The sequence below is a fragment of the Caretta caretta genome, chromosome 4 (genome assembly GCF_965140235.1).
Source record: "Caretta caretta isolate rCarCar2 chromosome 4, rCarCar1.hap1, whole genome shotgun sequence".
Classification (NCBI taxonomy): Eukaryota; Metazoa; Chordata; order Testudines; family Cheloniidae; genus Caretta; species Caretta caretta.
In genome coordinates this window covers 109,200,404-109,217,364 of record NC_134209.1, presented here as the reverse complement: position 1 = coordinate 109,217,364, position 16,961 = coordinate 109,200,404, and the positions used below count along the sequence as shown (strand labels likewise).

General features: G+C 40.2%; 1 protein-coding gene across 3 annotated transcripts in view; it reads left to right on the top strand.

The window, feature by feature from the left end:
* The window catches only part of KLF3 (KLF transcription factor 3), a 33,203-nt gene extending 19,860 nt beyond the window's left edge, over positions 1-13,343 (top strand). For all 3 annotated transcript variants that reach the window (XM_075127973.1, XM_048848592.2, XM_048848591.2), the window contains 4 exons: positions 1,792-2,287; positions 2,910-3,060; positions 6,710-6,870; positions 8,750-13,343. In XM_075127973.1, coding sequence (XP_074984074.1) covers positions 1,792-2,287; positions 2,910-3,060; positions 6,710-6,870; positions 8,750-8,931 — 990 coding nt within the window. In that variant the 3' untranslated portion in view covers positions 8,932-13,343. The remainder of the gene's footprint in view (positions 1-1,791; positions 2,288-2,909; positions 3,061-6,709; positions 6,871-8,749) is intronic.
* The last annotated feature ends 3,618 nt before the right edge of the window (positions 13,344-16,961 follow it).

Sequence of the window (16,961 nt, the reverse complement as noted above, 5' to 3'; positions counted from 1 at the left end):
ACTTTATTATCAAAAACAGATACTAATATGTTAGCTAAATTATTAATTTACTATAGGTATAAGCATAAGTTCTATTTTATATGAAAAAAATCCTTTAAGATCAATTGAATATAATTGCTACAAAGATTCTTACATTTAATCCATTATATAATTTTAAGTAAGTTCTAGAAATGAAAAATGTTGTTATCAACCACATAGGTGGCAGTTCTCTTCTAATTTCCCTATGTGTATGTAACTTTTTTAAAAAAGTTAATGCTAGTTATGTGTATGCATAGAGTACAGAATAAGCTACTCAGCTTTGTTGCTGTATCTACCTACAATCTTAGGAGTGCTGCAGAAGAACTTCCCATTTTCTAAAGTGTCATAGAATTGTTTCTTGCAATAATCAAAACAAAGGCAATAACTCCAAAACATTTTACAGTAATGTTTTTGGCTAAGCTTCAAATGAATAACAGTTAAAATATACCTGGGAGGAGGAGGAGAATACAGATGTAAGAGCAAGGCAAGACCTAGCTAGAATTTTTAGCCCTAACAAAATGCATTTAAAAATACTGTGGGAGTGATTGTATACTGGAGTCCATTAGCTTTATGCTCATAAATTATCTCTATCCTTACCATTTTTAAAAATTTACCGCACACACCCTTTCTGGTCCAATGTGCTTCCAAAAATCTAAACTGTGTTTTATTCCTGTCAGGAAACAGCATAGCTACAGAGTGAGGATTGACTTATCCAAGAACCACAAGTGGAAATTCAGTTAATAAAACTGCTGATATCAAAAATTAGTAGAATGGATAGTCTACACTTTGTATAGTTCATATTTTGGCACATCTCATCAGTTCATATAACTAGTTATCTTCATTAAAAATAACATTGTTTTAAACACTTTTAATACGAGAAACTGTTCAGTAGAGTATCTCAGTGGTGATACATATTATGCAATGCTATGGTGATTCTCAGTGTTTTACTGGAAAATGTTATTGCTTAGGTATGAAAGGGTCAGTTATGGGCCTAATCTTGAATGGGCATAAGCATCATCAACTTGCTTTCCTTGACTTACAGGAAATTCTGACTCCGCACCTCAGATAATCAGACTTGGCCCCCCCTTCCGGATAGCTGTTTTCCAAGTTTAAAACAGCTAAGTTAGCTGCATTCTCCCCAACCCCCTTCCAAAAAAAACCACTGAAAAAATGGTTTAGAATGTACTCATTTCCCAATTTGCTTTTTCATATTTACTGTCTGTGATACTGTTTGCAGAGCTCAGTTGCATACGTTTTGGTTTGGGAGGGGGGGTTTGTGTTTAGATTTCTGTTTTAATGAAGATTGAGGCACAGTGTTTTCCAGTTATTAGAACAGTCGGGGGATTTAGGATGCCTGGGTTCTATTTCCAGCTTCACCACTGTCTTGCTTAGTCTCCATAGTGCCTGAGTTTATCCATCTCTAAATGGGGATAGTACCTAATGTGCCTACCATGAAGGATGGACATGAAGCTTAATAAATGTTTGTAAAGCACTTTGAATATGTCTTGAGTTGTCTGGTTATTTTCTCTGTTTCATCATGTATTGTGTATTGCTTCCAAATGATTAGTGAATCAGGAATTAAATAATTTCCCCTGTGAGAAATCTTGTACATTCTCTCAGAGAAAGGAGTACATGAAAATGTCATGTCTGCATCTTTTTTGTTTTCCTTCACTTGATCAGTCATTAGTAACTTAGCACTAGATTTTTATTTTTTCCCCTGTTATGGCTTCTGTATCAATTCTCATCTTCTTTTTTTTTTTTTCCCTCTCACAGTCATACCAGTCCAATTACATGGACCAAATGAAGCCAAACAAATATAGTGTCATTTATCCTACCCCAAATATGTTGCACAATAAATTCTATCCAACCCCAGAAGGACTAGCTAATGGAATCCAAATGGAGCCAGTTGACCTTACAGTGAATAAACGAAGCTCACCATGTTCAGCTGGAAGTTCTCCTTCTCCTCTGAAATTTCAGACTGTACATAGAAGAGCCTCACCTGGATTAACTTTGTCCTCTCCCAGCCCGCCTATGAAAAAATTCACCCCACCACCTCCCCCAGGAGTTCAGCCTTTTTCCATGCCATTAACAATCCCTCCAGTAATGGCTGCTCTTTCACGCCCTGGACTTAGGAGCCCTGGAATACTTCCAGTTATACAGCCACTTGTGGTCCAGCCTGTTCCTTTTATGTATGCTCCACATCTCCATCAACCTATAATGGTGTCCACTGTTCTTGCAGAAGAGTTGGAAAATCCAAGTAGCATGCCAGGTGGGTGCTGTTGTGCTACGTTTCTCTTTTATGCGGGACCAGTGCTCTTTTACGCAGCACAGTTGCCCTGGGCACCAACTTCCAGGGGCTTGCTGTACTGCTGTGCCATTCAATGGTTTGGGGTTGTTTTTATTTTGGGGAGGAGAGGAGGTGTTCCTCCACTCCATTCAGCTGGCTATAAGGGGAGGAGGAGTTTTGTTTTTTTAGTTTGCTTTGGTGTGGTTTGGTTTTTTTGTTTTGCTCTGTTGCTGTGGAAAAGGGGCATGACACATTTTCTTCCCTGGCCAGCAAAACAATTAATGCCACTACTCCTTTTTTGCTAGTCAAATCTGGAAAAATAACTGTGTATCCCTGAGTTTTTTAGGGTAAGTCAGAATATTTTGAAGGGAAATGAAAAAGAGAGACAAATATTCTTTTGTTTTCTTCTAAAACATACAATACCTAGACTTTACTGTGTGAATATTTTCCCCTAGTTTTACTCAATCAAATTCTGCTCTATTGATACCCATATAAATCTATTGATATCAATAACTCACATAACTCTTTATAACTCTTTATATATTTGATTCTTTTATATATATATATATATATATATATATATATATGATTTTTTTTCCTCTAGTGCCTGTAATTGAATCTTATGAGAAGCCCACATTAAAGAAAACGATCAAAGTAGAACCAGGAATCGAACCACCAAGAACCGAGTTCTATCCTGAACAAATGTCTCCTCCAATGATGACCTCCTTGTCTCCTCAGCAAGTAATGTTGCAAGAGTAAGTAATTAGTCCTAAAGTATCTATCTTCAGTTGAACAATGAAGCATACTGCCTGCTATACATTGGGTTCCATATACGGGGGCAACAAAAGTTCTTTGAGGGGAAAGCTACTGTGCTTTGAAGCATGTAGTAAAATATCATAAATAAGGGTTGCAGACTGTAAATGAATTGGAGTTTGTGCCTAGTTTTTTCCTCCTCTTCCCTTCAGCCTCAACTTTGTTTTCAGCAGTGTAATGGTTAGTATGCATGCTATGTACATGTGAACTGCATAGATCTTCTATAATTGTATAATGTGTTCCTAAAGTGATATAAGGCCCAGTCCTGCAAACCACTACAAATGGAGCTTCCAGTACAGTCAATAGTAGTTCTTCCTGTAATAGTCTCGCAGAATCAGGCCCATATTTAAACAGCTATTAAATTGTGGTAACCTGGAAAAATGTTACATTGGGGGTGGGGTGAATTTTTGTGACCTTTTCTTAGAGAGGCAGCAACACGTCCTGGTGGTAGCAGGCCTTTGATATTTCCAGGGAGAAACTCCTCAGGCTACAGAAATACCATTTTTGTCCCATGTAACTCCATTCAGATCTACCTCAGTTGTAGTGTTAAAAATCACCATTTCCTCAGGGAAATTCTGGCAGCCGCCACAGTCACTGAACATTCTAGAGAGCCTGGCCCATGCTTCTGCCAAAGCAGACGACACTATGCTGGGAATGCCTGGGAATGCCAGATCAGTTATAGCAGTAGTTGGGGAGAGCTGGGCTGGGCTTCCGCCAATAATCCCTCCATCCTCGACAGCCTGGCACATGGCCCCAAAGTCTCATCCCTACCAGAAGCATCATATGGGACAGGAGTCCCCTACCTCCCAGGGGTGCAGGGAGAGAAAGCCAAGCAATAAACCCCTGGATCTAGTAGCCTAGGGTGGAGCAGAGAGAATGAGCTGGGCTGGACTCCCCTGGATCACCCCCTGGACCCAGCATAGGGCACCAGCAGCCCTTCCTCCACTCTGGCATGTCAGCCTTCTCCTACTGCCATGTAGTGTTGTTAGTCCTGTAATGGTTGCAATCTGAGCTGTAGTGCTGAAGGCTCATGGTTCAGATCCTACTATTGATGCATGATAGGGAGGTCATTTGTACATAATAGTTTTTAACTTTGTCCTTTCAAAAAACCCTAGGACATCATATACAAAATATTGCACTAAACTAACATTATTTTAGTCACAAAATCAAGCACTTGAAAGGTAGAGTCAGATTTTGAGTTTCGCATGCAACCTTAATTTGGTCCGCTTCTGAACGAGCATTATTATATTTATATAATAACATGCTATTTTTCTACAGGACCCTTGCCTTTTCAGTGCATGGGATGTACATATAAGGGGACTGAATGAAGGTGGCACAAGCAACCATAAATCTGGCATTTTCTAACTCTTGAGTGCTTGAATTTGCTATCTAAATATTGAAAGGGGAGGGGGGTTGTATGTAAAATATATAAAAGCCATTGACGTCTTACAATGAGCATTGGTGGGTTGTACAATCTAGCTATCTTAACCCAAAGTCAATATCTGTTGTGTAGGAATTAAAGAAATATCCGAGTTCTCCCTTTAAATCAAAGTTCATGTATTGTTCTCAGACTATTGCCATACACAGACATGGATGAAACGTAATATGAAGCCTTAATTTTGTGTTTTCTTGTTTGTGTGAAATCAAAGTTTGACTCATGCTACCCTCATCACGTGGGCTGTGGGTGTGGGGACAAGGCCGTGCTTAAATAAACGGTCATAACATGATTTTTGGAAGACATTGTTAGCTGTTTGAGAAAAACACCCACATGCGCAAGGCTCAAATGAATTCAGATATGCTTGTGTAAGCAGAGACAAGACCTTATGGAATTACAGATGATCTTTTATTTCAGCAGTTATTTAATAATGTTGGCCCTTCTTCCGATACCATTGTCTCATTTCTTAAACCAGTGTCCCACTCTGGAAATCACTTGCAGAATTTTGTAGTATTGCAGGTTGGCTTCCCAATGGAAGAGAAATAAGAAAAAGAGAGTCTGCGTGTACTCTAAGTGTAACTTGCTTTATTTACACACCTATACCAGTCTGGAACAAAGGCCATCACAAACTGCATGCAGGCAACCTCCTCTTCCACCAATGTCAGCTTGCACACCAATGCCTACTTCTCAAGAAGCTGGTGTCTAAGGAATTGCCTCCAAATACAGAGAATAAAGCAGAGAATTTACTCTCTTCTGTCTGCCACAACATCTGTCAAAGGACTACTGCAAAACAAAACTAACAATAATAGAACATTTCTTCTAGAACATGTAGGACTGTATAAAAGCATTATCTGGTGAGCCCATCATAATATTTTAACTACAATTAATATGATGTTGAACAACAAATCTTTCCATCGCTGGATATGCTTTTTTGAGTTACTCATGGCACCTTAGGCTCACAAAGAAGTCACCAAGTGACTCAGGACTCATAGCTGTGGTGAGCAACCTGCGGGCCGCATGTGGCCCATCAGGGTAATCTGCTGGCGGGCCGCGAGACAGTTTGTTTACGCTGACTGTCCTCAGGCACGGCCGCCCCCAGCTCCCAGTGGCTGCGGTTTGCTGTTCCTGGCCAATGTGAGCTGTGGAAAGTGGCATATTAAGTTTCACTTAAAAGCTAGAAAATATATAAGACTCTGTAATATGTATTCATTAATCAGTCGAAAAATATGTCCAGTGAAGCTGTGTGATTTAAAAGGCCTATCTGTTTAAAAATATATATTTTGCTCTTTTCCTTCCTCTAACATTGGCATAGAAGGCAGGTTCATGACTGTCCCAGTGATTTTATATATGCAGCTGATAATATCCTTAGAAAGGTGTGTTTATTCAATATACACATAATTGTGTGTGTGTGTGTGTGTGTGTGTATATATATATATATATAAATATGTATATGTCTTACCTGAATAGTACCTGTGGGGTTAAAGGCAAGAAAATCATGTTTATGAAGGTGGAGTGCCAATTTCAGACATCCTGTGGGTGTGACATGCAGTCTAAACTCTACTTTTAGGAATTGACGTCAGTCGTAAAGGGAGGCCGCACCCTTCTGCCAGCACCAAACAGGAAATTCTTAATTACTCTCTAAAGGAGTGGCTGGAACAATAAAAACTCTGAGTTCTGCTTTAAGACTAAAGATATGATGTCTTTAATAATATGGAAAAGCTGTTTTAAATTAAAAACAAATTATCTGTCTTCTAAGGAAGAATAAAAAATGTAAACAAAAGCAATGAAAGTTAACTGGAAACTCAGTGAGAGAGTTTGGAAATCCTGAGCATACTTGCCTGAGAAACAAGAGTCTGACTTTCATTTCTTTATAAGTAAAAATAAATTAAAATCCAAGCATGCTGAAAAGAATATCTTTGGTTTTGCTCATGCCACAAAGTGAATAAACTCAAAAGAGGAAAGAATCAAAATATTATTGCTAAAAATCTATGAAATTTGCTAAGTCGTCTTAAATTCTTTTACGTACATGTAATGTAGTTCACACTGCCAAGAGACAGAGTGGTAGTGAATAAAGGGGCTTTATTGTGGATCACTGAATGAGGTTTACTTTGTCAAATACTTTTCATCAGTCATAACCTATATCTTCACTTTCATAGGAATCACCCTTCAGTTATAGTTCAGCCAGGAAAGAGACCTTTACCTGTGGAATCTCCAGACACACAAAGGAAACGCAGAATACACAGATGTGATTATGAAGGTTGCAATAAGGTCTATACTAAAAGCTCCCACCTAAAAGCTCACAGAAGAACGCATACAGGTATGAGTCTTGGTACACTTTCCTTTCATCCATATTGGTCTGGATCAGTCCAGGCCAGACTTCTGGTTTCTGCAGAAGACCAGCTCTAGATATCTAACAGGTGCTTCAGGCTTTTTCAAACTAAAGGAAATATATGGGCTAACATAAATTTATCTGAGTTCTGTTTAAAGTACAGACCACCAAGACAACATTTTAAAGAAAGAAGGGGTAAATCAATCTAACCGTATCTCCTTCTGCCAGCTCACTGAGTCCTAGTCACATGTCCCAGGAAGTCCCATTGTGTAGTGGTAAAATCTTCCCTTTAGTCCGGGTTGGCTATGGAAACCCAAGATTAAAATTCAGTGGTAATGGTAGGTTACATGTCAGGTATAAATGGTGAAGTCAGGCAGGCTAGACAGGTTTGACATTCATTTGGGTTTGCAAAATGAGCGACAGGGAATGGATCACTTGATGATTATCTGTTCATTCCCTCTGGGGCACCTGGCATTGGCCACTGTCGGAAGACAGGATACTGGGCTAGATGGACCTTTGGTCTGACCCGGCATGGCCGTTCTTATGTTAAAATGTGTGTAACGTGGGGTATGTCTACAATTGGAGCTAGGGGTGTGAAAGCTCAAGGAGAAATATTCACACTAGCTCTGATTGAACTAGCACACTGCAAACAGAGTGTAGCCACAATGACATGAGCAGTGTAGCCACCCCGCGTGCCTGCCTGTGGTCTCAGTTGGGTACGTACTCTAGGCATCCCCTCCTGCCTGCTGTGCTGCTCCGGCAACAATCTGTTCTTAGCACTCTAGGTCAGTCAGAGCTAGTGTATATCTCCTTGAGCTGGGAATAACCCCCCTCACTCCAAGCTTAAATATGCCCTTACAGGCAATGGAGTAGAAGGGGGATGGAGCAGGAAAAGCAGCTAGCAGGAGGTTGTAAGTCAAAGTAAGCTCCTCCTAGTATCTCTTATATGCTCATGTCAGTTGCTTTTTTCTTTTCTTTCTGCTATACCCACTTCTGCCCACATGGCATGCAAGGTACTCATTTGCACACCCACCAAATGCCAATCACTGCACTACCTCACAACTTACATCACTGCTACATTTGGCTTTGAGAATTCCATAGGAGTAGCACTCATTTACACAGGCCTGAACTGGGTGCCAAATGTAAAGTGTCTGTTAAGGTTAAGGCATTGCATCCAGCCACTCTTAAATACTGGTCAGGTTCCTTCTGAATGCTCTTTTCTAAGAGCTCCTTTCAAATAAAGATGTCCCCATACCTATTCTCAATCATCATGTTCCAGGCATGCCTTGACACATTGTTTGGACATACACTGGAAGCTTGTGACAGTAAGACCTGTTCAGAGAAGATACAAGGCCTGATTCCTAGTTACACTATGGCCATTTACTCCCCAGCAATGTAATGGAGCTTAGTGGAAATGAGAATCAGGCTCATAGAAAGGAAATTAGTTAAGCGGATCCACCTTTAACTATACCTCTTATGACAACATCATTATTTACATTACAGTAACTCATAGCGACTGCAACCAAATTGGGACCCTGTAGTGTTAGATTCTGTACAAACATGTAGGGGTAAGAAAGGAAGGGATGTGTTGACAGAGCAATACAAACAAGATGTAACACACAACCCTTCTTGACCTAGTCACTTCATGCACATTTAGAAATTCATAAGCAAACCAAGAACTTCACAAACTATGCTAGCTAGATAGGTCAGTTTGGGTGAGTAGAAGAGAATTAGCTGGGAGAGAGAAGATGAATCATATGGTATAAAGCAGTTCACATGTTTGTGTGTTAACATTCAGAAACACCCTGGAGAAGCCCCACCCTTTTTTCCCCACTTTAAATCCCTCATTTTCTGTTCCCTTTCCCAGGTGAAAAGCCATACAAGTGCACCTGGGAGGGATGCACGTGGAAGTTTGCTCGTTCTGATGAACTAACACGACATTTCCGTAAACATACCGGAATCAAACCTTTCCAGTGCCCGGACTGTGACCGTAGTTTCTCACGCTCGGACCATCTTGCTCTCCACAGGAAACGCCATATGCTAGTCTGAATGTCTCTTGTCCCTCAACTCCCATCACACTTTCTTTTTTACATGTGCATTTTAATTTGAATTCAGCTGGTCTGAATCTCTGATCTTACACAATTAAAAGCTTCCATATGGTCAGTAATAGATGTTATCTAACCCTGCTATGTCCTTGCCACGGGTCAGACCTAAAGAATGTGAACATTTTTTTTTTCCGAGGGATGCTAAGCAAACCCTTCCTGCAGACAGTATATGTTATGTATTCCTTTGTGAATAAGGGAATTTGTAAACTAGCAACTTTGTTGGTTTTGCCATATAATATAGCCAGCATATATTGATCAACTAGTAAATGTTATTGAATATCCAGTCCTTGCCAGAGACTTTATTTATGAGCCCTGCAAAGGATACACTCTCCTTTTATGCTCAACAGTGCAATGAATGGACTTTCCAACATTGCTGGTTACAGCAGCGTGTTTAAAGCAACACTTTTAGAAAGACACTTCTCACTGTAGAAATCCCCTCTGCCAAGACAGTGAATGACACTGTAATAGCTAACCTAAGCAAAGTACTCTCTTTACATCATGAAAAATTAAGTGATAACTGATTTGGGCTAAATTAATAATATTATTTGAAGAATCATCAGCAGAAATTGATGTGTACACATGATTGTGCCTCTAAACCAACGTCACCTATCTTTTGTATTATACTGCAGTACGTGAGCTTGTGTTTATTGCATGATGCTTTGGTAGATTCCTTAAGTGTGTGATTCCTGTGTGACACTATCTCTGTTTTGTGTGCAGCCATATAGATGGAACACACACGGTACTCCTATGACATGACATGAAATGACATTCATAGAGACCTACCATACCTCATTTCAGGGGTAAAGATGTATCCCTTGATAATCACTCCCCTGTGTTTCCTGTTCTTTTAAAAACTTCATCGTACCTCAAAAGCAGCAACTGTCATATCAGAATGCTCCAAACTGTACCATTGGTGGAAGTGAGTGCCAATTTGATACACTACAGTATTTAAATTTTAGTTCACAAGATTTTTTTGATGGCAAAAAGCTGAATGGCATCCAATAGGAAGCACTTCCTGTGAGAAATTGAGTTGTGTAAATGTCTCAAATGACGAGAGTAGGCTTGATAAGCCATTTAATGACTCTGTGATTTGATTTGTGGCTCTGTTGGTTTCTTGATGCTAGGTGGACCAAGAGATCCCATGGATGTGCTTGTTGTATTAACAAATTGCGTCAGAAACGTTCAACTCCCAGTTTCAGTTAACAAAATAAAATAAATAACCTAAAGTTTGGTGCTAAATATGTTCCAGAACTTTGGAGATGTTAACTGCATTAAAAGGGAGGTTCCTGCATTTATTAGTTGGCTGCTTTTGTGGCACCGCATGGAAACAAGATGTATTTGTCTAGACTGTTATGCACCACAACGTTTTTTGTTCAGTTCATTATGCAAATCAGGCGTAGTTCCTGCAATATGAGAATGTCAGTCAAATTTTCACTTTGTGGAAAAACCCACTGGAAAAGAAAATATCTGCATGCTGCCCTCTATGCGAAAGAATTTGAGACCCGGTGGCGCAGGAAGTGTTCATGACCCTAAACACTGTGGACACCTGGAAAATCCTGCAGATCCAAGAGTTGTGCCAGTTTACTCTCTTGGCAGTGTGGTTCACATTTACCTGACATCGACAGCTGCTCCCCTCTGTCAGCAAAACTGGCAGGAAGGTGCGCGTCTCCAATAGTATAAATATAGGCCAATGTATAGATGTTTGGGAGGGTAAAGAATAAAATGATACCTTACAGCTATCTGAACTTTAATGCTGAGTGTCAGAGTAATTAGGGATATTTTCACTTATTGTACAGAAAAGTGCAAAGGGTGCTTCTGACGTAAAATATGAAATATTTCCCCTGCTCTAAAATTAACATATACTAAAGTATGGAACTGGACATCCATTTATCTAAGGCAGCAGTTCTCAACCAGGGGCCTGGGGCCCCCTGGGGGGCCGTGAGCAGGTTTCAGGGGTTCCACCAAGCAGGGCATTAGACTCACTGGGGCCCAAGTCAGAAAGCTGAAGCCCCACCACATGGGGCTGAAGGCAGAGGCCTTGAGCCCCACCACCCAGGGCTGAAGCCAAAGGTCCCAGGCAATTGCCCTGCTTGCTACCCCCTAATGCAGGCCCTGGCTTTTATATGCAGAAAACTAGTTGTTGTGCCACAGGTGGGCTGTGGAGTTTTTATAGCGTGTTGGTGGGGCCTCAGAAAGAAAGAAGTTGAGAGCCTCTGATCTAAGGAATCTCTTACCCTTTTGCAGTGCTGTGGTGTTACACAGTCAAAACATACAGTGAGGAATGAGAATTTTCATACCATATCTCCCAGCACTTGGAAGTTTTGTGTGAATGCTGGTGTAAGGGATCTGAGCCACATTCTGCTCTCCTGCACCACTGTAAGTCTGGAGTAACTTTCCTGGAATCTATGGAATCCTGGAATTGAAGCTATGCCAGATTTATAGTTGTGTAACTGGATAGAAATGTAATTACCAGGTAAATTCTCTCAGCCTTCTGTTGATACGTGGCTCTGTCACGTACGAAAAAACTTCCTGGAAAGAGAACTAGCGTAGACTAGACCAATTTTTTTTTCCAAGTGCCTGTAACATCACAGAATCAAAATTGATATCAAAATTAAGCTGTAGTTATTTACAGCTAGCTGTTCCATACCTGAAGAACTCTATTGACTTTAATAGGGGCTCCACACAATGAGCTGCCACAGGCTCAATTCCTGAATTTGAACTTTTAAACATATCACAGGAGGATAGGTGTTTGGCATGCTGTGGATGAAAACAACTCAATTAAAACCTGGAAACAAGCAGATAGGATCCTATAAAGAAAGGCAGGTGTCAGACATTCTAATTCCATTTCTATTTTTAACTAATTTATTCACATCAAATTTGGTATTTTTTGTGACATTAAATTTCCTGTGCTGCTAATTTTTTTTTTTTTTTTTTTGGTCTTCCATAAAACAGTTTTAAGTGTTTGCATCTTTTGCTCACTATAATCTGGGGCTGCGTGGTCTTCTGGCATAACTCCACTGAAGTTAATGAAATTACTCCAGCAGAGCATTAAATCCCTGACATGTAGGCTATTAAATCAGCTGTTAACCTGTTTGCCTCTGTTAAAGATATTTATAATGAGTTGTAGGGAGAAATACTGTTAAGATGCAATATAATTATAAAATGCCCTTGGCCATATGCTTTATGATATAGGACATTGACAGCAGGTTTAAATTTAAACATTAAATAGAATCTTAATTACTGGTAACTAAATAAGATAGTTTCATGTAAATATTTTGTTATAGGATTTTTCACTTTATATATGTGGCGTCATATCTTCTGGGAAGTCAGAAAAGTGATTACAAAGTAAATTTTATCTTTTTAGTTTAAAATGTGAATCTGCATTTTAAATGGGGCATTAACTCTAACTTTAGTTTGGGGAGTGCATCCAAAAAAAAATATATAACTAAGGAAATACTAAACAAGTATCAGCTCCAGTCTAGAGAGCTCACTCCTCCTCTTGTTGACCTGAATGGAAGCAGGACTGGGTCTAAAGACACACACACAACTCTGCTGCAGGATTTGCTTTGTGTATTTAAAAGAAAAACCTGTGCACTAGCAGTATTGCACTGTACAGTATGTAACTTGGAATACCATTATACTGATATTGTACCTGTATGTACCATTCAACATTAAAATGGATTACATATTTCCGAGACAATCCTTCGGAGTTAAACAGGTATGACAGTAATATGGTTTTATTTAAATATACACTGTAGTTCTGTAGTGATCTAACGCCACAAGCTTGTCTGAATATGTTGTCTGTGTTTTGTCTCTGTCAAGGTTAGCAAACTGTAAATGAGTGCAAATCGTTTCTTAAACAAAACAAAAAACATTTTACATGTATTAAGAGGGTTACAAAAATGTTCATTGTCTTACAGATATTAGCACTTTTCTGCTATTTATGTACTTTAAATGTTAGAGGGTCAAAATAATCTTTCTGCTTAGCATTTCTTAAAACATTACCTGCAAATGTAGCAGGGATATTACATTTACTTTAATACTTGTATAAACTATACAGAAATTTTTTTAATAAAATGTAATATATTTTATAAGCTAATAAGACTGGGTAATTAAAGGTTTCTAGCATGCATTACTATAACTTGCAAATACTGAAACATTTTGGTAATCTTTCTTACTAAAGATGTGAATGTTTAATGTACTTTCACTGTTTCTACTTTGGTAGTCCAATGGGAATTCAGTAATGACATTTTGTCATGTCAAACTGTGAACATAAATTTGTACTGTACAGTCCTCATACTATATACAGTATACAATATGTATTATACTTGTTAATAAAACCATCAGAATATTAAATGTGATCATGTAGTTATATACCATACAACAGAGTATACTTACATATGAACCAGGAAGTTCAGAAAAGAATCTTTCAAAATATGTAAAATCAGCACTTGTTAAAATGCAAAACAAAAAAATCCAGAAGCTCAATTTCCCATTTCTGAAGGGTTTTTTAGGATTCAGAAGTCAGATTGCTGGAATATCTAAAGCACCACACATATTTTAATGCAAAATACTTTTATATCTATTAAAGAGTATGCTGATCTATGAATTATATAGAGAGTCAAGGTAGATTCACTACAGTCCATGCACCACATTTCTTATGGATACATCTGAATAAAGAGGGTAAAGCAAAACAAAAAAACGTAGTGCAAACAGTTCACTGGATTTTGATTCTATCTACTCTTACCTCTTTATTATTTGCTGTTCCCTAGCAACCAAACTTTTTTATACTAACATTTTCAAAAAGTTAATTTCAATTTCACAGTCAAGATTAGTTGAATGAATGAATAAATAATGTTTGAGGCAGATGTTTATTATAAGGTATAGGTCATCCAATCACGGAACAGAAACAAGACTATATGACATTGGGATGTATGAATTCCAGTTACTGAATCACTGACTCAATAATTGCTCTGAACTGTTTGTGAGAAATCCAAGCTCAGATAAATTGGTAAAAACAATTAACCCCAAATTCTAGTTTCACAACCAAGTCTTGATGAAAGATTTTGCACAGCTCATAAAGCAGATATCCCTTTCTCATATGGCATAGTTATAACATTCAAGCCAACTCTGTCTTTACAACCGCCCCTGGTTTTTTGTGTGGCCCCAATGCCAAATGGCAAAAGCAACCAGCTTTTCCTCCCTGAGTTCCTTTCCCATTCTAATCCTGCTCTCATTTCATGGTCTGGCCTATATTTGTTTTCTTCCCCAAAAATTTTGCTGTGGACTCAACTGGTGGCAATGTGTGCTCTTGAAGAGTAGGATCCCTACCCTTTGCTTGAAGTTCTGAGTGGCTATGGTTTGCAACATAATGACAAATGGAGCAGCAGAGGTGGCAACAGATTTCTTACAATACTGTATATTTTATTTGTATTATAGTAGCACCTAGAAGCCCCAGGCTCATTGTGCTAGACATTGTATAAACACATCATAAAAATATAGTCTCTGTCCCAAGGAGCCTACAATCAGCAGATCTATATGCAGGAGTATAATAAAGCAACTAGTAATTGCATTGAAAGGTAAATTGATATCAGAGTTTAGGGAGGGAAAGGAGATAAACCCATCCCCTAATATACTTTGCAATACACTCCCTTCCAAATCCTTCAGCTATCCTCAAAGCAATGATGCTGACCCTAATTAAACCAGCAGCTTTTCTCCAACTGCTACTGCTCAGCCATGGAGAGGGGGAAAGCAGCCAATAACAGTATAGCTTCTGAAGGAGTCTTTCTGCCGGAGAACAGCATGGTGGAGCTGAGGAGCAACACAAGTGCTGTGAATTTTGTGGGGCTAGAGGCAGAGCTCCCCCACAGATCAATGGAGTCCATGGTTTTGAAAGCCCACACCTGTTTCCCTTGAAAACCGCCAACCTTTTTTTCTCTCTGAGGGCAGCCTGCAAAGTACAGACTACTTCACTGAGGCCTTGTCTGTACTACAGTGTTTTGTCAACGCAACTTATGCCGACACACAGCCGCCACCACTTTAATTAAACCACTGTTGCACGTCCACGCTATGCTCTTTGTGTTGGCAGAGCACAGCCACAATAGCAGCTCTTGCAGTGACACAGAGAGCAGCGTGGGTAGTTATCCCACTGTGCAACTGGCTACAGGGTGCTTTGGGAAGGGTTTGCAATGCCTCATGGGGCAGGTACAGCATCACATGATGCAGGTTTCTCAATCCCATCGTTCCATGGGCATCCTACTAGAGTGCCAGCTGCTTTTCAACTGAAGTGGAGGAGAGAGAAGTGTGTGTTGGGGGAGAGTGAGTATGTCAGGCATGGCATCTTTTTAAGTTCACACAGAAGCTGGATGCAACCAGTCCTGAGGAAGGGGGAGGAGGGTGCCCCCCCCCCACCCACACACACATCAGCCCCTGCCTCCCTCCCTGGCTTTGCACAGCGGAGCATGAGTCTCTTATGCAGCCCACAATGATAAATACATTGAGAACTACTGCTTTATGTAGACTTACTGTATAATCTGCAGATCTGGATTGTCAATAATTGCTGTGCACAGCAGTCAGCACAGAAGCATATGGACCAGTGGTGGGCAACCTGCAGCCCATGCGCCACACACGGCCCTTCAGGGTAATCTGCTGACGGGCTGCCAGACAGTTTGTTTACATTTGCATGGCCGCCCACGGCTCCCAGTGGCTGCGGTTCACCGTTCCCGTCCAATAGAAGCTGCGGGAAGCGGCAGCCAGCATGTCCCTGTGGCCTACGCTGCTTCCCACAGCTCCCATTATCTGGGAACGGCGAACTGTGGCCACTGGGAGCTGTGGGCGGCTATGCAAATGTAAACAAATTGTCTGGCAGCCCGCCAGTGGATTACCCTGACGGCCCATGTGTAGCCCGCGGGCCGCAGGTTGCCCACCACTGATATAGACCCTGTAGAAGCTTTCTGCTCAACTATAAAGCATCAGCATTACAGAAACTGAGGAAACAAAGTCATTCTTAAGTGATCACTCTCCTTACAGTGTATATGATAACACCCATTGTTTCATGTTCTCTGTGTATATAAATCTCCCCACTGTATTTTCCACTGAATGCATCCGATGAAGTGAGCTGTAGCTCACGAAAGCTTATGCTCAAATAAATTTGTTAGTCTCTAAGGTGCCACAAGTACTCCTTTTCTTTTTGCAAATACAGACTAACACGGCTGCTACTCTGAAAAAAGTCATTCAGATTTCAGTGCTACACTATTTACCAAAGCCCTTTAATTCTGAAGAATGCAATTGTGCTACACAGAAGGATTATATAAGGCCACAAGGAGGGTGGAATAAGCATTTGACCATTAAATCCAGAGATTTAAGTAATTTTAAGAAGTGGGTGTGGATTTTACTGTAGCCTCAGGTGGCTGTGACCTACATGTTGCTCAGTTATGCATGTCATGTGTCCATTTACTGTGCTTTACAGAAAGAAATACATAGTTACCACAGCAAGAGGCTGCTTCAGAGCATCTTTCTTAGAGACAAAGGACTAGGAAATGTTTCCTGCTTGTGGCCTGATTAACCCTGTTTGTTATGTTCCAGCTGATGCACACTCAACACAGGATGTTCTGGGCAAGGTAGGGAAATGGTGGCTCTAAGCCCTCTTTGCACTGATCCTGGAGATGGTCTGAGGTTGGTCTTTCTTACGCCCGGCTACCTGTGGCCCCAAATGGACAATCCAGCAACATTGCAACCTGATCCCATAGAGTGGGGGCAAGGGGAGTGGTGTCAGATTTGCTGTGTTGTCCCAATCTCACTTTGGGATGCCCCTACACTGGGGGTATCAGGAGGTAGCTGGTTAAACTTGGTTTCTAGCAGTTTTGTGTCACTGGAGCAGTGTGAAGAAGCCAGAGCGAGGACCAGAAACTCATACAAAGGCTTTCATGCACGGCACTCTGAAAACAGAAACAGACTGTTTCTTGTTCTGAATCA